Raw genomic sequence first — 22559 nt, forward strand, 5'->3', positions numbered from 1 at the left:
AAATCAAGGCTGAGTACACCTATCTGCCTCTGACTTCAAAGATAAATGCACTTCCTTCTTCCCCTCCTTCTCCCCATCCTTGCTCGTATTTTTATTTGACCTTAGAAATATCAGGAATATCAAGTCTCATTTGTTTGCGCTGAAATGTCTCTTGGAAGATTTGTCTGGCCTCAGACTAAGAGCTTTTCTTCCAATTGTTCAGTCAAGTAAGTGCATGCGTGGGAAAAAGAAATGAAGGAGAAATTCTAATAGCATAAATTAAAAATAAATCCTCTCTAGCTTAAAAGGTTTCCTCCTGTCAGAAAAAAAAAAGAATATTACAAACTATTACCAAGAGCCTTCAGAGATAGGCAAGTTTTAGTCCAGTTTTACTGAAATATCATCAAGATGGTTGGTTTTTGTTTTTTTTTTGAAAAACGCTGGCAGATTGTTTTAATTCAGCAGTAAAACTGGCTCCTATTGTGTCTTCTGATCACTTCTTCTCAAAAATGATGTTACTTTGTGTGATGTAACCAAGCAGCTCTCCCCAAATACCGACTGACAAACACTTTACCTGTGTCCCAAGATCTTTCATCCTGGCCAAGGCAAGCTCCCTCAGGTTCCCATGCTCCACTCCAGAGCTCACCAGTGGCATTGGGATGTCTCTGTTTATTAAAGGAAAACAAAACAACCTCAAGCAACTGCATTAGCAGACTTGCACCATAAAGCACCATTATGGTCATCTAGGCCAAGATCCCAAATAGCAGAGCACAGAACTTATCTGAATTACATTTGTTTCAAGTCTTTGGTTGAACAAGAAATAACACAGGGGAAAATCAACTGAAAGCAGGAGGAAAATGGAGGGAGAAAGCTTAGTAAAAAAGACTGAGGACAAAAGTAGGCTTTTACAACCCTGAGAAATAGGTTATTTGCCTTTAGCTCTTCACTAAGGGAAAAAAAAAGGATCTTCCACCCCGTGCCTAGCATAGGTCTCCAGGTCAGTCACTCTTCATGGTGCCTTCTGCTGGAGATCAGCAACTGGGAACCAGACTGTGTCTTTCTGAGCTCAGTGACTGTAAGGGAAAGTTCATCAGAATTACAGCATGTTTATATTGGGAAGCTTGCTGCTTAAAAGAGAGTTCTGTTGAATCAATGATTGGCAGCAAAGTCCAGCCAGAAAGCCTACAGTCTGCCTGTGGGAACATAAATCAGTGGATCTGCAAATGGCAAGGCCCTCTCTTCGAGCTCTCCAAGGGAGGTTCTAAAATGAAATTGGAAAGGAAGAGCAGATTTGGCTTCTCCACTGCCTCCACTGTTAGATTGTCCCTCTGGGAAGAGGAGGATTTATGCAACCAAACAAAGCTGAAAAAGAAGCATGACAATTAGTGGGACATCCCAACCATGCTCCCCTTCTGTCTAATGCAGTATTCCACAGCAATTCTAAACCCTTCTTCTCCCCCTTCCTGCTGAAGCTCCACCATGGCACTTCTGATGAAACACCACCCAACTGCACTACTAAATACTTCAAAATCCTTCTGATCCTCCACAGGGAAACAAGGACTGCACACATGTGAAACACTTTCAGTAAGTTATACAGCAGGTTGGTCTTAAAATGCGGCTTATATACATTTCTTGGTCAGTATTCCTCCTCTTGTTCTTTTGAATGTTTTCACAGACAAAGAAAAGAACAGAGTATCACAAAAACACACAGAGAATGGGATGGTTCAGGGAATTGGTAATGTAATTAGCTTAATCCATCTTGGTTCAGTAGTGATTGAAACTCATCACCATCTAGCAGCTGTCTGATGACCTCTGTAAAACGTATTAATTGATCTATTCAGTTCCTTGAGGACTTGCATTCAAATCATTAACAATTACTGGTTTTGGCATCAGCTGTATAAAATGAAAAGGTCTTCAAGGGTCCTAAAGGCTTCATCCTTGTGCTGTTTTAGTCTTGCAGAAGTGTGAGACACTTGGCAAGGGGGCAAGAAAAGGAAAATTTTCCAGTCAAGAATGCAAACAAAGTGCTTCAGACTTCAGGGACCTCCTCTCATTTCAGCACAGAATCATGCACCCATGAAGGTTGGAAAAGACCTCTGAGATCTCCAAGTCCAATGACAACCCACCCCACCGTGCCCACTGCCCACATCCCTCAGTGCCACATCCCCACAGTTCTGGAACCCCCTCCAAGGACGGTGACCCCACCACCCCCCTGGGCAGCATCACGCTCTGATTTCAGTACAATTTTCTCCAGCATAAGGCGGAGCCCAGGGGTCTTGGGTTCTACTTCTCCATCCTTTTTTCCTTACTATATTCTTTCTATGAAGCAAGAGATACATGAAACATTTCTCACCTCTTACACTCGTGTGCCAAAAGCTGAGGCAAAATACAATTAGCTAACCAGTTCATTTATTCAGTGAGTTTCTTTGAGTAAATACGAAACCATAGAGCCAACACAACATACTTCAAAGAGCTTCAATTAGAGGAAATGAGCACTTCACATTGTGACTAAAGGACACACCAGAGGAGAACAGCATTTTCATCAGGGCATGTTAGATCTACAATGATAATCTAACTAAAACGTCTTTCTTCTAATTATGGAATGACTCCAAGAAGTCAGACTGTATGCATTTCCCCCGGAGGGACACAGATAAAATGCCCTGACATCTTCTAGAACCGAGTCTTTAGCTAAATCCAGAGTGGCATATAAAATAGTAAATAATCTACCGTAAATAAATGAAAGATTACAAGATAAGGTAACTTGAGCATCTCTCATCTGCCTGCTAGGGTACAAACCAAATTAAAATATGAATGTGAAAAATAAGCTTTTTAAGAAAAAGTAAGCAAGAAAGAGGTTTTCTGTCATCAATTCAAATCACGGTAGGGCATTTAAATAAATGCCCTGGTTGCATCATTAGCACACACATAGCAGCCTATTTTGAACAGACACCAAACTGTTGTCCTAGCAATTTCAGGACTTGTTCAAATGCTAAACTAACTGAGGGATATGGGGGATTACATCCTGACCTTATTAACATTAGTGTTCCATTTGCCAGAAGCCTCAATGAGGCCTATCTCACCTTCTGTTTTTCTAATATTCTGCATCACTTAGGATACTTGTTAACCAGCTGATTGGAATAGACAGTGGGAGTCAAAGTCCCTTTTTAATCATAGAGCCATTTGAGTTGAAAGAGATCTTTAAAAGTCATCTAGTCCAACTCCCCTGCAATGAACAGGAATATTTTTACTATTCTAAGCCACGACTTGTTGTAGGATCTCAGTTAAGTATTTTATTTTTTCATACCTACATGCCCCCACTGGTCCGGTGAAAATAACATTCAGATAAAACACCAAGATCCACTAAAAGAAATATCTCAAGATGTGGCACTGCTGCTGTCATTTCACACCTCTCCACCTAAAGGACTTAGGTGCCAATCAGCTTCACAAACATTCAGGACAAATACAGTATTAAGCATCTCCAACAGTTATGAAGCAGCCATGAAGAAATATTCCCCTCCAACCAGCCATTAGCACCGAGTATGCTACACCTTTAATTTGGTTTCCTGAAACAGAAGGAATTCCACAGTGTTTTCATAGAGTCATGGGAAAGTTTGGGTTGGAAGGGACCTCAAAGATGACCTAGATCCAACCCCATGCTTTGAGCAGGGCTGCCAATCACCAGATCAGGCTGCGCAGGTCCCCATCCAATCCGGCCTTGAGCATCTCCAGGGACGAAGCATCCCCAGCCCCTCTTGGCAGCACTGCCAGGACCTCAATGCCCTCTGAGTGAAACGTTTCCTCTTAACAACTCATCTAAATCTCCCCTCTTTTAGTTTAAAACCATTCCCCTTCATCCTATCACTACCCTCAGCAAAGCAGTGCTGGGGAGAGGTCGCAAACATTTCAGAAATCTGGCTTTGTTCGTTATTGTGCTGCAGAGCCACACAATGAGCCTGAAAGCAATTTAGATCAAAGTAATAGATTTTGGACTTTGCACTGGAGGTGTACAAATCTGTAATCATCAAAAACAAGTTTCAGATAACATGAGCCAGTCAGCAAGGAAACAGTTATTCTGCTGGAGCATAACAGCTGACAGCTGGATGACAGCTGGATGGAGGCTGCTGCTGGCGACTGAAGAGACCCACTGTCAAGCCCAAGGAAGCCAGTATGCCAAGCAGACACTCTTCCAGGCCTATGTTCTTCAGACGAAGATCTGCTAGGCAGCAAACTCCTGCAGCCCTCTAAGAACAAAGCCATTTGTTTCAGACGCACACTATGGTAACAGCATCAAGAACAAATGGGACACACTGTCTGTGCCGCAATCCACCAGGGAGAGGAAGACAGACATGCAGAGAGAAAAAAGACAGAAGTTTGTCTTTAATAATGCTTCTGTGACTGACGTGAAAAGCCTGAGGCAACAAGTAGATGTTTCCTATAAGACGTTTTGCCTTTTTCATTAGTACCACATCCTTTAGAGATTGGCTACAGCCACTAGTTTCATCCATGTCTCTGTTAATAGACTGCTGGATTCACCACCATGCTTATCAACCCAATCAAGCTTTGCTACATTCATACTTTCTGCTATTCCTCTTTGGTAACTTTGCAAAGCTGCTCCAGAATCTCATTCCTTCGGTTGACAGGAAATTCCCAGCTCCCTGCCTTGCCTTATGCAGGGCTATTTCCTATTTTGTTCTGTGCTCAAATCAATTTTCCCATTTCTTATAGTGTTATTTTCCTTCTCTTATAGGTTTGCAGAGATTTTCTGTTTTCATCTGTCCTTCAGACAAAGAACTGACGTGCCACTGCAGTTCATTTTCTTGAAGATGGGGATTATTTCAGATAAGGTCTTATGAAAGTCTGTCTGCATTAATACTTCTGTGTCTAAAAAGGCATCCTAAAAGAATGCTTTTCCAAGCTGCGTTCAACAGCCGCTTATTTATATTACAGACCAAGACACTAGAAACTTCCTCCTCTGGCTGCCCAGATAGCAGTGGATGCCCCATCCCTGGAGACAGCCAAGGTCAAGCTGGATGGGGCTCTGAGCAACTGGTGGATCTGTGGGTGCTCCTGTTCATTGCAAAAGAGTGAGACCAGATGACCTTTAAGAGACCCTTCCAATTCAAACTGTTCTATGGTTTTGATTCTCAAAGAACCAGGCACTGGCACTGCCTCCAGCTCATATAGCTGGAAGCCAACAAAGTACTGTTTGCACATGCAAAACCAGGTAAGTACGCTATAGCCTCCCTTCCTAATATTAGACATGTAGGAGGTAACAGAAGAAAAATAATCCAAGAAGGACCCCACACTGAAAACACAGTGCTAGGACAAGTAGCACCTATTGCCTCGGGAAGTGAGGCTTCTGAATGGAAATAACAGCACCATTGTAATATTCTTATGAAAACCCTGAACACCCATGGGGGAAGACAAGAAGTCTTTAGAGCCAAAAAAAAATGAAATGTCTTGTAGCTCCTGTAATAAATACAGGAAACTTCACCCACAGCCAAGAGGCAATTATCCATCACTATCATTAGAGTACTACGTGTGCCACATCCTATGCTCATCTGACTGGCAGTGAAAATGGGGCCTCCAGAAATCTTGAAGTTTATGGGTGCATTAGAGAGGCAGTTCAGTTTAAACAGCTTCTCATTCTATATGGCCTTTCCCATTCTGAATAGATAGGAAGCAGTTTAAAAATCTTTAGTGCATTAACAATTACAACTGAAAAATACTAACAGGCTGAGTCAGATCTTGCTGTAATTAAAGTAAGAATCCCTCCAAGTGCAATAAATCAATACACAAAGCCCACCACAGAAAATTACCTCTGAACACGGTACACACGAGTCCATGGTGGGACCAGAGCCAGGATTCTGGCCACGAGATCCACAAGAGTGCTAGGGGGGTAGCTCTTGTATCTGCCAGTCTTCCAGAGCTCGTACAGCCCGGTGCCGCGGATCACCAGCGTTGGGTAGAGCTTCATGCCATCGGGGCGAAAAGCCGGGTTCTCAAAGAACTCCTGCAAACGTGGAAGGAAGGTGTGAGTCAGAGAGAAACAAACTAGATTTCCTGAGGCTTCGGTACCCAACAAAACTAATTCATGACAGGTTCTGTAGAGCACGATTGTGTGTGTGTGAGATGACAGGCTTGCACTGAATTCCCAGCATTTACCAGTTTCCAACGTTTTTAGAAATAAAAGTATACTATAGACTTAAAGAAAAAAGCTGCTAAAGAAAAAAATCCACATGATAATGCAATGAATCAAGTCTTTGCCTCACTGCTACCTTTCAGCATGAATTCAATAGATACTGCTCCATTTATTGTAACAGACTCTGCTCAGAATTAGAACAATAGAAATGAGCGTACTTATCTTCAATCTCAGCAGGCCACATTTAGAGATTAATCAATGTGTCTGGGACACATCATTTGAATAGCAATGAAGAAAAACAGATTTATTCTACAATGATGTTCTGAACAATCCCAGAGAACAGGAGGACAAACTGTATCTCCTGCTAATGCCTATGACCAAATTCCAGTATAAAGATGCAAACTGAACAACGCTAGCTTACACTCCACAGCAAGTGTTGTGGGTTTTTTTTTTCAGATTAAACCTCAGTAACAACAATTAAAATCACTTAAAAATGGCAATAATAACAATAATAATAAAAAAAACAATCATAGGATGGCCTGGGTTGAAAAGGACCACAATGCTCATCCAGTTCCAACCCCCTGCTATGTGCAGGGTCGCCAACCAGCAGACCAGGCTGCCCAGAGCCACATCCAGCCTGGCCTTGAATGCCTCCAAGGATGGGGCATCCACAGCCTCCTTGGGCAATCTGTTCCAGTGCCTCACCACCCTCTGGGTGAAAAACTTCCTCCTAATATTCAACCTAAACCTCCCCTGTCTCAGTTTAAAACCATTCCCCCTTGTCCTATTACTATCCACCCTCCAACAACAGGCAAGGAACTCTGAACCAACCATTAAGCAGCCTTAAGGGATGGCATGGCACTCTTTCTAACAGCAGCTACAAGCACTGGATTAGACTACTGCACATTTGAAATCTACAGTTTGATCCCTCTAGAGCACAGTGTTCTTACTGTAACAACAGGAGATGCAAGTTCTTTAAGCTGAGCTGACATCTGGCTATGCCAGCCCTGTGCCAGCCTTTGTGTTGACTGTCACTCAGCTCCAGTGCCCCATTACATTCACGTGTCCCAGCCCAACCTGGAGACTTTGCAAGGTTTCCTGCTGCTGACGAGTGTAAAGCTCTGATGCTGGAAGCAAAGGCCATCAGCAGCCTCAACCATTGGTACACATCCAGACAGAGACATGGGCACCACCAAGGCATCAGCCTGAGAGATAAACAAGTCGGGGAACATGGGTTGAGCCCACACTGCTGTAACAAAATTGCAGAGCTTTCAAATCCTGCCTTTCTCCTCAAAAAGTATCCAAGGCGGGAGCCAAAGGCAGGCAGAAGTAGATGAGTGCAGACCCCAGCACTACAGCGCTCACTCCGGAGCATGTGTGGGTATCAAAGAAGTTAAAAGGCTGGTGTGCACCTTTTGCCACGACTCTTTGTGCACTCTGTATAATGCTCCTCTTTGTTGTAAGCATGTTCTTACACCATTTCCAGGTGGTGACAGGCAAATCATCTGGCCTGCCCTGTGAATTTGTCATCACCTGTGACACAGATGATGTATTGGGGGCACTGGGCTGCCCCCTGCCCTGCAGCTCCCAGCCAGGATGACTCACCTGCCCGACCTGAGAGAGCCAGCACGTGTTTTGGGCAGGGCTTTTGTTTTAGCAATGGCCAGGGCTTACAGAGCAGCCTACAGAGCAATGGAGGTGAAGTGATATCAGAAATAAAATCTGTGCTCATGGTGTCTTGTCTGCTTAATCCAAAGTGGCCAGCTCAAGGTTACACGTGGATATTGCTGGTTGAGAAGGCAGCCATTCATGTCCATCTGAGCAGTCTGAGCTGGGGCCTAATTTAGTGGGTCGCAACCCTGCCCATGGAGGGGGCTTGGAACTGGATGATCTTCAAGGTCCCTTCCAATCCAAGCCATTGTATAATTCTATGAATCCAAAAGGACAGACTTCTGTGGGTGGTCAGAGGTGCTCTAGCATAAAAGAAAGCAACTGTGACAGAAAGAATGAGACAATCTTGTAAGGAGTGACTGCTCTAATGAGAGGAGTAATGTGGCCAAGCAGCACTGAAGAAGAGCAAGACATTACAGTAAGAAGGCAATGATGCTTCCACAATGAGCCACGGGAAGGTAAATACGCCACTCCAGCAAGGAAAAAAGCTTCCAGTGAGGCTGTGCATTATTATTTGCAACAACACTGAACTGAATGCAAAAGCATCTATGATTCACCCATCAGAATATTTAAAACAGTGGCTGATTTACATTGCAGATTAAAGGCAAACGCATCAACACAGAGCTGAAGTTAAAATCACCCAGCAAGGTCAAAGTTAAGGTTTCCAATCACAGCATGAATTTTGCCACTTCCTACGTATTGCTTATTTTATGTCAATACATTATGTGAGCTGATAATGCTACTTTGTATTTCAGTAACATTGACATTAAAATAGTGACAGTATTCCCTATTTATTGCTTAAACTATTTCTTAATATATTCATCAAGTTGAACTTCTGAAGTAATCTCGAAAACACAGCAAAGCAGTGTCTCCTTCCTTCCTAAACCCCTTTTTTTCAGTGGCAAACTTCAATAGGTTTCTGTAAATCCCAACATTTAAAGACTTCACCTTTTCCCATTTGTAAACAGTCCTGATTAAGGCTCCCATGAAACAAAGGAACTATAAAATGCCAACACATTCAAAGCTTTACCAGTAACTGTAGCCTTTCCTTTGTTTTAATTACACACCTTAAAAAGTGCCTTCAACTGATAAAAGTGTTCAGAACATCTTCCAGCCATAACAACTTAAATCCCTTGAACAAAATTTGTTCCAGAGATCGCCATCCAAAGACCTCTAGAGTCCAGAGGAGGGCTTCCATCAGACCAGCAAGCACACAATCATGACTTTAATCCACATCTGCTAACGCACTGTGATGCAAGAGGTTAAAGAAGACCCCTGTCTATTTCCGGTCTTTTGAGGATGTGGCATAGCACTCTCACTTGAATATTCCAAATGGAAACACAAACAGCTTCAAAGCTACTCAACTCACTTTCTCTGAACTTCACGTTTTCTCCCCTCTAGCTAATGTCTAAGCCAAGGAGTACTTAACACTTCTCCTATAATGAGGATGGATGCTAGAGTTGAATTTAAAATGTGTGTGCAAAGACAGGATGGGAGGGATCATCACTGTGTTTTAAGAAATGTATATATATAAAAATTAAGATCAGCCAAAACTTTTCAACCTGGAGGTGCACAAACGTAGATCTTTTCATACCCTAAAATAACATCCCTCGTAACATCGCCCTATTTATGCAGTGTTAGAGGAAAGTTAAGCACTCTTTCACAACAAATAATATAAGCAGAATTCAGACATTTTTGTGCTTCACCTGAGCTCCATTAAACGTACTTTCCTTGTAGGAACAGCTGCTCGACGAATTACAAACAATGAATCTTAATAAGAACCCATCAGCACACATTCAGCCTACAAGGTTATACAAGTGAGCTGCTAACATGTTTTATGAGAACGGTAATTGATTTTACTAGCATACACCTTTGTTGAAGAAAGTTCCCTGTTATTAAAGCTAACGGCATCTGTAGGATCCATTCATCCAGCACCTCATAAACTCCCTGCCACTATGAGTAATCAGGGCCCAATGAGTGTAAAGTTAGTCATTTAGATGCCAAGAAGCCACTGATTTTTCCATCAAGGCACACATATCAAAGTGCACGATGGAATTCTTTTGTTCAACTCCCATCAATCGCTTTGAGCATCAAAAATTGCACGACACTGTAATTGTTGTCCAACACCGCTGACATTAAAAAGTAAAGTCAATGTGATGCTAACCTGAGCCCAAAAATAACTCAGAATATGAGACGGGATAAGGAGATGAAGACCTGTGCTCAAATATTTCACTTCCAAACGCATTTGCAGCAAGCTTTTAAAATTACAGACCTGTCAGTCCATCATGTATCCGTTCACAGCGGCAACAGAAAGGTCAAACAATTTGGAACCATAATCAGACCCCGCAGTGGTTTGGTCCTTTTCAAGTTTGGTCATAGCACATAGCAGGCAATATTAAAAGATAGCATCTTTCTGTTTTAATCCGATTGTACCGCGCCGAGCACAGAGAAATTAGAAACGTTTTTTTGAAACGACCCAAAAGCCACAGTTCTTCCCCTTGGTCCAAAAAGACTTTTCTTTATGGGATTCCATTTCACCTTCTTACAAAACATTCAGTTGCCACCTTTAATCTTCCTGCTCTCAAGACATTCAACTGTAGTAGGAGATAGGATATAGGATAAGTGAAGCAATTTTTGTTAAGCCATTTAGAAAAAATGTCAGAAAAAATTGTTAAAAATAAAGGTCACGAAAACCTACTTTTTAATGACTGCCCACTAGAAATCACGTGCCTCTCAGACTAATTCCACAAACACATTTGGAATTGTTCCTTTAGCATAGTCCCTGTATTAAGCAGATGATTAAATTCACGCCCGTCTGCATTAAGATGAACATTATCTTCACTCTCCATATTACAGCATTCCTTATCTCCACCAGCTGTATTATTTATAACTATGAATAGTGGTAACACTTGAAAGCTACTGCGTTGAGTGACACTTCCAACTCTACAGGGAGCGAACAATCACTTAGTAGTTTAATTATATGCATTAATAGAAGCTCGTGGCTCAAAAATGTGGCTTCGTTTTAACTTCAGATTTGCATTTTCCCCTCTCTCTTGTAAATGCTGGTCTAATTAAAACGTAATGATAGGATCTGCATTCACTGACACTTACAATGGCCTACTGACCGAGAAGTAGAGACCAAGCAGTGCCTTTTTAGTGCATGCTGGAATAGGCGGCTATTATATACGTTGGTTGCTCTGAAAGTAATGCCTCCTATTTATTTCTGTGGAAACTACAACGGACACAAAGAGCACAATAACATCATTTGATAGAGCAAATTCTCATCTACAAAACGCTATTTTTCAATACAGTCACCAGCACTAGCTCTGCTTTTTTTGCCGGCGATTAACAGATTTTCACCATGTTTGTCAAAATGACGCTATCTGCACATGACTGTCCAGAACATGGCTTCATCACTTCACATCACTGTCATAACTGTTGAAATACACCATCATCGCCTGGCTGTGCTCACATCAACTGTTTGGTCTCCATAAATGTTCACAAGTGTCGATATATGCCAGTGGGTGCAATTTTTTTGCCACGGAGGAATTCAATTCCACGCCTTTGCTCCATACACACTTCCATGTCAGATGCCATACTGTCAGACTGCCTCTCTGCTGTCCACCTGTCACACAGCAACAAGATTTAATGGGATACTGATGGGAAAGTTCAGTCCCTACTGCCATACCACCAACATCCACCATTGCTGCTAAGAAAGTTATTGGTATTCTGGAGCAGCTCTGCTGAGAGGAAAGCTGAGAGACCTGGATCTGCTCAGTCTGAAGCAGGAATCCCACCACAGGCCATAAATCCCTACAGGAGGTGCAAAGGGACAGAGCTGGGCTTAAGGCACAACCTGGAGCCATCAGCAGCACTGCTGTGCTGGGTGGATGCCAGAGCCCTGGCACAGGGATCAGAGAGCTGTGGGGGCTTCTCCTGGGGGATCTCCCACAGCTCCTGGCTGTGGTGCTGGGCACTCTGCTCTGGGTGGCCCTGCTGAAGCTAGGGGGGTCCAGAGGGACAGAAAAGTGCCTCCAGCCCCAACCATGCCATAACTCTGCACATACCTTCTGTGCTAAACCAGCCAAGTCTACGTGGACACAAAGACAATGCAAAACATATGGTGCCAATAAGGCAGATCAGTCTGCTACAAAAGAGAAAAGCAAATGCCCCAGTATTTCACCTATGGCAAGTTGGAGCTTGTTCTGCTGACTGTGCACACCCACACTTCACGGTATCTTTAACAGGCACTTATCTTAAATACATATAATTAAAAGACAATTGAAATATTTTTCTAATATAACCTCGGGAATTTCCAAACTTGCCTTGGGTTTATATAAAGATGGCATGCAGAAATTACACGTGCCAATTCACAGAACCACACACAACAGCAGGGGTTGGAAGGCATCTCTGGAGATGCCCCCAGTCCAACCCTCTGCGAAAACAGGTTCCTTACAGGTTGCACAGGAAAGCATCCAGGCAGGTTTTGAATATCTCCAGAGAAGGAAATGTGAGACCTGTGAGGTACAGGTACATCCCCAGAGAGAATGGATGTTGTGTCCACCAAACAGTTCTTTAGGGGCTTGACTCCATGCTGCAATTAGCAAACCCTCTTGCTGCGTCAGTGATGCCTGATGCAAACACAGTACTACGTGGCAACACTTTTAATTAACCTCACCTCAAATGTGTACATTGACACATAAATGCAGATAAATACAATAATGAATCCCTATCAAACTGATTCAAAAGGAGGCAGCCTAAAGCTGAATGAAACCACGTCACTTGTGCTTGACGTCTGCGCCCATGACAAAACCTACAGATGTGGCCATGGGGCAAAAAGGTTCTAAAGCTGATGATCCCAACTTTCAGCTCTCCGGAGGGCAGCTGTAAAGCATTCTGTAATGAAGAGAACAAAGACTATTTTCCAGTTGATTGTTATAATTTTCCTGCCTATTGACAGCTATGTAATAAAATCTTTTTCTGTTCCTGACATATTCAAGCTGTCAAATTTCACCATATCGTAAGTAAAATATGATTTTGGGGAACTACTAAGCCAAGAAAACAGTGTCGTAATGCCCAACGTATCTGCTACAAAAGGTCAGTTCTGTGACTATGACTAACACCTTCCTTAGCCCTCCTGTCTGCCAATTTCTTCAAGAATGGTATATATTAGCACACGAAGAAAAAAGCACAGTGGAGTACAGTAGCAAATTTCTTGCACATTCATTTTGCTAGTCTTTGAATTCCTACAGGTACAGGCTCGCAATATTCAAGAATTTTATCAGCAGCACATTACATAGGACCCCGATATCTCACTCTGAACTATTACAATAGCTCAAGTTGAATGTACATTTTAGTTGCCACTAAAAAGAATAACCTACATGCCTACCTGAGGTTGTTCTGTAACACCTCATACGTAGACTTTGAGTTCTGAATCAGAAAAATGGGTGTGCCAGCCAATGTCCTGAGAAAACACGGTAAAAGATGTTGTAATTCACTCTTCAAAGTGCAGAAAGCTCTTATTCCTTCACCTCCACTGACAGCTTCAAAAACACAATCTACACAGAGTCATTCAGGTTGGAAAAGACCTCTGAAATCCCCAAGTCCAACCCCAACCCCAGCCCACCATGCCCACTGCCCACGTCCCTCAGTGCCACATCCCCACAGCTCTGGAACACCTCCACGTGACCCCACCACCTCCCTGGGCAACTGTGCCACTGCATCACCACTCTTTCTGAGAATAAATGTTTCCTAATATCCTACCTCATATTGGTTGGATATTTCAAAGGGAACTTTTCCAGCAGTGTCTAACACAAGTCAGACATACAGTCAGTATCAGTAAAAAAGCATTATCACATTAAACACAGAAACAAATGACTCTTGCTTGGAGTGCAACATCGCAGTGATAGTGGAAACAAACTCATTTACAGGACTATTTAGTCTACAGATGAGATGTTGTCTTCAGTAAGTTATTTACCAACACTGTGAACCTCAGTATCATAAATATCCTAATTCTACACAAAGCACAGGGAACTGACTGCCATCCTGTACCTCCCAGAGTCACTTTTATCCCTGGTTAGCATCTACAGGTTGCCTCCTGTCCAACGCTCTGCTGGATAGTCGCTCTCTGCATGATCCTCATCTATGACAGACCCAGGCACTGCAATACAACTCAATAATAAAAGAGACATTTCACATTTGGAAGATGCCTTGGGCATCAACAGCACGACCTTGGAGCATGGTTTTGACTCCTGAACACAGTATCTACGTGAACACCAGACAAGTCTCTCCAGATTGTGCTCAGCGCACCGAGCAGCCCCATCTGCTCCATCTTGCAGGTGCTCCAAGTGACTCTCCATTTATTACGCAGTTTTGGAGAAACCCATGAGAATACCTCAATCAATTTGCTGTGAAGTTTCACCTTCACTTTTACCAAGCACAGGACTCTGGTCTTCACGTTTCTGGGAGGGTCAGCTTTCCCCTAGGGCTAAGTACAGGAAATAAAGCATTTTTCATTGTCTTAAATTAGTACACAAGTTCTGCAACACAGATCACTTTAAAGAATGTCTCCTACCCGAAAAATCATTGAGACCAGCAACTCTACAGTGTTTTTGACAATCTAATTCTCCTTCACTAGAACTCTCCATAACAAGCACCAATACAACCATGTGCTCTCTCCCACCCCATGCAGCCCTACAAAACATTCTCTCTGTTACTATGTTCACAGCAAAACCATTCTGTTTTTCCAGTATGCTTTAGAGAAAAGAAAAAATTGAATCCTTCAGGATTTAACTTGGACTTCATGGTTTGCCCACCCTGGTGGTATGCTTGCTGCTGCCGAGTTGTGCTGAAATACATATTTTACTGAACAATGCTCTGTTTGCCTAAATGACTGGAAAATCTGCACTCCCTACTCAAGACACATCGTGTTATGCATTCCTTCCCATTTGGCTTTATGTTCCCAGACATATGCTCGTTATCGACTTCAGCAGCAAGGGGCCTTAGCAAAAGAGCCCCAGAAAACAACTGCAGCATGCTGGCTTGAAAACCACCGCTTGCACAGCTAGAGCAACTGCGTGAGCCTACGCAATCCGCAGTTGTTGGGGGATTGTTAAGTGCCAAAATGATCTTTTGGTTTGGGTAGAAAAAGGGTCTCATCTGCACCTTCGTATTTAGCGGAAGCTTTTTCTGAATGGGAAGCTATTATAAAGATAGCAGTGGTTATTATCATAACTTTTACGGCCGGCACGCTGCAGGAAATTGCGTGTGTGGACAAAATACTAATTCAGAAAGACAAAGGAAGCAACCCGAGACCCATAATAAGCGTGGCTTTTCCCCACACACTTGCAGTTTATCATATTCATACAAAGGTATCACAGCACACACTGTTTGTGTGCAGTGCAATGCAATGTGGTTAAGATTGCGCTGCCCCTGAAATCCTCAGCCTCTGCATTTGGCAGTTTGGGACATACATGTTATACGTGTGTCCCCAGCTGATGCAGAAGAGAAGAGCCCAGTCGTACTACTCAGCTGGTTCTGTCCCTGCACATCATCACACAGAACGCTGCAGCCTTACCTCTCATTTTTTCCTTGTTTTGCACATAACCAAAGAGCAAAACCTGGTGTGTTTCAGAGGCACCGTACCCAGAGCTGCTGCAAACACACCCAGTGAGCAAATGAAAGTTGCTTCCACAAAGACACTGAGGAGGAGGGCAGCTTTGTGCACACAATTTAACCATCTGCAGAAGCGGGCACACACTGGGCCTTTCTCTGGGTATTTTATCCACAGAAATATCAGTGCAATTATCTGTGACAACAGCTTCTAAACATAGCCTGTTCCTTACTACCACGATTCCCATTAACATAAAAATGACCACAGTGTTGGCCATCGCTCACGGAACTAGAATTGGTTCCGAAGCAAACAGCTTTCTTGTTCTAACATTTAGCAAACCTCCAGGAGAAGCTCCAGGAGCTGTTTCAGAAGGGCTGATCGTTAAACATCTCCTAATCTGTTTCTGCAAATGTGCCCATGAGAAAAAAAAAAAACAGAAGAAGTTTCGGAGGTAATGCTGGCTACCTGCCAGTAGTGGTGCTTCAATGAGATGCTTAGTAGGAATTGAAAGGAAAATCATTTATCCCACTAAACATTTCAGAGCTATATTTAAAAACACAGATAATTGTCTTCCCAAATGAGTAAAAAAAAAATAAAAAAAATCAATTGATATCAGCAGCCTCTATTTTTTTTATTACAGTTATTAAAAGCTCCTGATAGAGCTGTAATATATTACCTTCATTATGAATTTCAGCTCCTTAATAAAAACGAAAGCCCTCAGGAAAACCATCTCCTTATTTACAACTAAAGGTGATACAACAGTATTTAAAGTTTTACAACACCAAATAGATCAGAATGAGAAGGAACAGCCATCGCCTTACTGCAATGGAACAGCAAAATGAGGCTGCAGCCTTCTGCTTTCTGAAGCTCAGATGCATCGGGCAGTTCACTAAAATTAGTCTATTTCTGAGAAGTGCTTATTTAGCAATTCCTTTAGGAAAAAAAAAATGCAGCCTGACACATGACTGTAAGAAAAGGATGATTTTTTTACCGGACCAAAATAATTCAATGACTACGTTTTATTTAAAGACTGCAAGAATGGCTCTACTGAATGGAACCAAATCGCTTCAGTCTGATGTTCGTCCCCAGCACTGAGCAGTAATGGGCCCTCCCTGAGCTCTGACCCTCATATTTTTATTTAGATGAGTTGCTGGATGGAAAGAATGAAGTCAAAAGGCTTCCTCAAGGATTTCCTCAATGAAAAAAAAACAGTTTCTCAGCACGGAGGGACCAGCATTACGTTTCTGGCCAGTATCTCCTAACCTTACGCAATGCATGTCTTCAGAGCTGGAACATTCTGCCAGTGACTTGCTGTGACATCTCTCACTCTTGAAATTTCTCGTCTCAGGTTGGATATTAAGAACAATTTCTTCTCCAAAAGAGCAGTGATGCAGTGGCACAGCTGCCCAGGGAGGTGGTGGGGTCACCAAACCTGGAGGTGTTCCAGAGCTGAGGGGATGTGGCACTGAGAGACGTGGGCAGTGGGCATGGTGGGGTGGGCTGGGGTTGGACTTGGGGATTTTAGAGGTTTTCTAACCTTAACAATTCTATGATTCCCCAATCTTCTAGTAATTTTTCCTGTTCTTTTCCTTTACACAGGCTCTTAAATCATTTGAGATGGGCTTACAGCCATCTCTCACAAAGCACCAAGAGGAACCACAGCAAACCGTTTCTTGGCAAAGGTCATTGACAAAATGAAGGCAAACATAGCAACACATCCTACACTAACAAATGTTACTACCTTAGCAGTATTTATTATACAACAGATACAGTTTGTTGGTTATACTATTGCCTCTCAGTGACTCTGCAGATACAGAACAAGGAATTAGCAACAGTATACTGGGAATTCTTCAGCCTCCTAAAGTTTCTGCTACAATCCTAAAGTTCTGCTTGGTAGCCCCGTTGGCAAGTGTGATTCATGAATCCTCCCAACCATTTACCCCTAGAGTCACCTCATCTCTCTCGTGCTACAAGAGCAGAGCTGAGTGTTTATCGTGTTCCACAGAATGAGGTGTCTGCTCTGGTAACAATTCCATTATTCCCGCTGAGCCCTTGATTTATTCTAGCTATTATTCTAATTATTTTCTCCGACCACCTGCTACGTGAGGCACTGCAAAGCAGTCTTATCTGTTCTGCTTGCATTTGCCAACAGTGAGCAGCGGAGTGTGCGTGTGGCTGCGTGTGCACGCATGTGGGCACACTACCTCCCTTCCTGGCACAAGGACACGGGTGGTGGGAGGAAGCAGAGCATGCTGCCTCCTGCAGCGTCTTCCCGTGCTTGGAATGCAGTGAGAAGACCTGAAGTGGAAAGGAAATCCTCTGAGGCTATAAAAAGAATCAGTGGTAATGGGGGAAAAAAAGGAATAAGGGGGAAGGAGGGGTGGAGAAGCACAACATAGCTGAGACAGAGAGCTGGAGCATCCACTCTGGTTAAAAAGAAAAAAGATAATAATCTTCATAATGACGGCAGACAGAAAGCCACCCACCTGCTACTCACTGTCAAAGAGAGAATACGTACACACACCAAAAGGCAGATCTAATACATTGACTCCTATCCATAAATTACAGTTCTAAATAATTATGAATATGCTTTCCAGGAATACAGTTGCTATACACAAACAAAACTTTGATATGCCTGCAAAAGAGTAACTGACCTCGCTGCTGGGTGCAAGCAGCAGGTTACACTTCCAGATCAATAGGTCATGAGGGACAGAAGCAATGTTACTCCTGACACCATAATTGCCTGTTCAATTTGAAGAAGCACCCAGTATTTTTAGTACGCAGTCAGCACAATCAGCAAGTTATTATCTTCCCAAGAGAAACCTCTATCCTTAATATATCAACTGGTTATGAAGGCAGTGTTTAGACCTTCTAAAGTCATCTCGGTTCCTTTTTGCCCTACTTTTTCCTGCTCTGAAAAGCACATGGCTAGAAAAGAAGTTAGCATCACAGCAAATAAATTTCTAGACCTAGTTAGAAATACCACACAAGCAAAAATCTGTAGGGATCCTTGACAAGGCAGAGCTGTCTTTGTCCCTCCAAAATTACAGTATCTCATAGCAAAATAAAGATTTTTGTGAAGCAGAGGATTAAGCAATCCCAAACTGTCACACAGCACTACTCTACTGATGAGCAGCTCACAACTCTTGCAGGAACGCAACAGATGCTCTCCATTTGATTCCCCTCTTTGTTATCACAGTATTTTTTATGCAATAGAAGTGTCCAAATATTTACCAGCAGGAGCTAACATTTATACAGCACAACATAAAAATAAGCTGTTTTTAACAACTCAAAACTATGACATCAAATTTTGGGGTAGGAAATAGAGAATGCACTTTTTCCTGGGGATTCAGCCAGACAGAAGGAACTACAGTCTGCTGGGCACTTCTCTTACGTTTGCCAGTGCAGGGAAAAACAAAAGAAAACAAATGGTTCTTTTCTCTTAAGACAAAAGGTCTTTCAAAAAGAAGTTATAAAACATTTAAGACAGGTTGAGAAGCACCGAGAATTTGAAACAGAAAACATGCCTGCTTTACCACTCCATCTTGAAACATGTCACACTGATCCACAACCTCTCCTCTCTCGTCCCCTGAAGCTTCATTTTGTGAAGCACACAGTATCACCTTGCTGGCAGCCACCTCACAGTGCCTCTTTCATGCAGGTCTCCCCTCACCCACACGTGGGTTTCTTCTCTCCTTCCTCAGATTTTCCTCTCTTTAAAACAACACGGCTATAATTCTTCGTGTTGCTGTGATCTCTCAGCCCTTCTCCAGCAGCCCGCCTCTTCAAGTCCTATTTCTCCTCTTCATTCTGCAGCATTCACATTACTACTTGAGGGCTTTATCCTCCACACTGATTACTCATCCTCCAGCTTCTCACCTCTACACTCACTGGCATCCAATCTTAATTTGATCTGTGAGTCCTGTTTCAAATTTCTGAACTCATTAACGCGGCTGTCGTTTGAGCTGATCACCCCATCACCCTCTGCATTCCTGAATGTCCCTCCTAAGTTATCACTAGGTCTTCTTTTTCCATTGCTTCACATTTTTCTTTGTCCTCCAGCCAATTCCAGCCCCTCATCCCAAACTTCTGATCTGATCTTACTCCTTTCCTGGGGTCTGATTTTTGGGTGGTCCTGTATGGAGTTAAACTCAATGATCCTTACAAGTCCCTTTCAACTTGGAGAATTCTATGATTCTCTGATACCTCCTTTTCTCATTCTCTTCATGTCTCATTTCTTGCTTGGCCTTGCTGTCCCTCCTAGTCACAACATGTGAATTCCTTCCTTCCATGTTCCAGAGCCGGCACACCATCAGCACAGATTTATTTCCAGCTCCTAAAGCTGCAATCTCTCTTGCAAAAGTATTCTAAATGAGCTGACCTTCTTCACTTTGCTTTTTTCTCTCGTTTTTCTATGCTAAGCTCTATCTGTTTGAGGGTAAGAAGGCCCCATAGAGGGATATGGACAAACTGATCACTGGGCTCAGGCCAATCAGATGAGCTTCAACATGGTCAGTGGGCATGATGGGGGTGGGTTGGCATTGGTGATCTTCGAGGTCTTTTCCATCCTTAATGATTCTATGATTCTAGGATCTTCCCAGCTTTTTTTTAATCCCTTCTCACAAAATTCCTGCCTTTTCACCATGTTCTTGTCTTTTCCTCCTGAGGACTTTGCCTTCTGCATCTTCTATATCTGCAACAACTGCCCTTAATAAATGGATGAAACACAGCATGGCACCACCCTGACAAGCAGGGCAGCCCTTCAGCTCCACTGAGCAGCTCAGCACTGCACGAAGCCATACCTTTGAAGCAGAATCCTGGAAAAATACTTCCCCAAAGCTCCTACACTAAAGCAGGAGTGACTCCAGATCCTACAGTGAAAAAGCCTGAGCCACTTATCGTGGATAAGCAGCAAAGAATAATCATCATTAAGTAAAATAATACTTTCTATGGAAGCTTGTAATTCTGCTTTAAATAATTGCTTCCTCTCCAGTCTTACACCTTGCAAATACTTGGGATTACTGCGTTCTCTTTGCTGAGTCTTATCCAAGGTTAGCTTTTTAAATCTTTTAGTCAGTACTGCTGTTCTTCCATCATAAATCCTCCCCAGCCTAATACAACCTCAGTAAAGACAGATCCATTAAAGAACCCAGAACTGTGGTTGCAACCTCACTAGATATTGAGTCAGACTTTGCCATACCCTTCAGCACAATTATATGACAATATGGCTAATTTGATGCCCACTGTTACCCTCCATCTCCCTCTGCACTGTAAGAAGATAATCCAGAAGCAACAGAACCTGGGGCAGGAATTTTGAGTTAGCTTTCAGCTCTGTCACTGGTTACATCCCTAGTTTGGTGAGCATCACTTTATCACTTTGCCCCAGCCTCTCTCACTACCACATGAACGTAGAATTTCCCAAGTACTATGACACTGTGATACTGACATGCTCAAGGAATACTGCACAAAATCGCTTACAAGAAGTGCACACCACAGGTTTCAAAATTTCCTTCCTGCACTGAACTGCTGCACATTGGATTGCTTCTTTCTAAACCTACCTCTCTGCAGCACTCCATGAAAACCCACTGTTTCCTGCCTGCACTTCTAAACAATATATTCCATTGCACTGACAGCTTTTTTGTGCCAGAAAGCACCTACTCTGACTTTGCACAGAAATATACCTGTGATTCCTGCATCGTGACTGCAATTTCTGCACTATTTTAGGACGATGAATTTGGACTTTGCAATAATGAGATCGTAAAAAAAAATCTACATTATCAGATAAAGTGGTTAATTCCCTACAATGTTTACCATTTGCTCTTTCATTTCTCATTTCAATCTCTCTATAGATAATTTTAAATTTTCTTCCACATCATTGAAACAGACATTGAACAGTGCCGAGCCAGGAACAGAGTTGCTATATAATACACCTATACACTCTATTTTGCAATTAATTACCTTGGAGATAATATGCTTTTAACTTTGAAACAGGTACTGTTCTAAAGCCAAGGAAAGAAAACCAACTAGGAGAAAAGTAAGAGCCTTACTTAATATCGGAAGAGCTCTGTTCCACAGAGACCTGAGTGACTCAGTCTTTCATGAGGCAGGGATATAATTTTCTGGATGAAGTAGTTCAACAAATCTTTCTTACCTTCCACCTTCAAAAATGAATTTTAAATTGTTTGTCCTTAAGAAACAATTCTGGCCTCGATCATAACTAGCAGCTGAGCTAAGAAAGAGAGAAAGCATTAGATGGAACAAACCAGAAACTCCTGGATATCCTGAGCCATACTCACAACAAATTGGTCGATGTCCCTTTCAAGCCCCATGTTTGGTAAATCAGGCATCATGTGTGCCACCACTTTGAAGCCAGCATCCTTGGCCAAGTGGAACGACTCGCACACAGCCTTCACGGTGTGACCTCTGGGAAGAGAGAAAAAGAGAGATTTACAGTCCCAACAGCCAAGACAGGCAGCACGAAACCACAAAGAGGAAGACATATTTTGACATATTTAATTCAGATTATTCTCTAAGAAGTGAGCATGGATGAGTTTTATTATCGGTCTAGCACCATTCCAATCTTGGAACACAACTTCTATTACAATAAACTAAACTAAGGGCAAATAGTCATGTTTGCAGCTTCTTTAGCAGGTAAGCCACCCTAAGGCTACAACTTTCCAAACTACAGCTTGAGGAACTTCCATGAACTGCTGAAATGCACTTTGTGCAGCAATGACACAAGGAGATGCCACAGCATGAGCATATGTGCTGAGGACAACATATAATCAAAACAAGTGTAACCAGAAACAAAAGTATCAGAACAGGAAAAGGAGAAGGATGGGAGCCACATAAAGCCAGCTAGTTAGAAAATTGTTCTACACCAGGCTTGCCAAACTCTCAAGTACTGCCTTTAAAGAAAAACAAACTCTTTGTGGCTTCTGAGAGATGTTAAACTTCCAAATCATAGGAGCCTGGAAGTATTTTGAGTTCCCTGTCGCTGACATGACATCACAGGAGCTCAGATTTGCTCTGCAGCCCAGCAAGAATGGGAACGGCTGCAGGAACAAAGGCTGAATCACACCTAGCTCATCAGCCTCTAGCAAACTCCTCTCCTTCCATCTTCCACGGTTCAGGAGACATCTTCTGTCTTCCCAC

The 22559-nt window shown here is 42.7% G+C and overlaps 1 protein-coding gene across 2 annotated transcripts in view; it reads right to left on the reverse strand.

The window, feature by feature from the left end:
• ELP3 (elongator acetyltransferase complex subunit 3) overlaps window positions 1-22559 on the reverse strand; it is an 84607-nt gene that overhangs the window by 32046 nt on the left and 30002 nt on the right. For both annotated transcript variants that reach the window (XM_010708081.2, XM_019613379.2), the window contains exons 9-11: window positions 21701-21827; window positions 5799-5992; window positions 554-644 (exon numbers count right to left, since the gene is read on the reverse strand). In XM_010708081.2, coding sequence (XP_010706383.1) covers window positions 554-644; window positions 5799-5992; window positions 21701-21827 — 412 coding nt within the window. The remainder of the gene's footprint in view (window positions 1-553; window positions 645-5798; window positions 5993-21700; window positions 21828-22559) is intronic.

Source organism: Meleagris gallopavo, chromosome 2, assembly GCF_000146605.3.
Source record: "Meleagris gallopavo isolate NT-WF06-2002-E0010 breed Aviagen turkey brand Nicholas breeding stock chromosome 2, Turkey_5.1, whole genome shotgun sequence".
Classification (NCBI taxonomy): domain Eukaryota; kingdom Metazoa; phylum Chordata; class Aves; order Galliformes; family Phasianidae; genus Meleagris; species Meleagris gallopavo.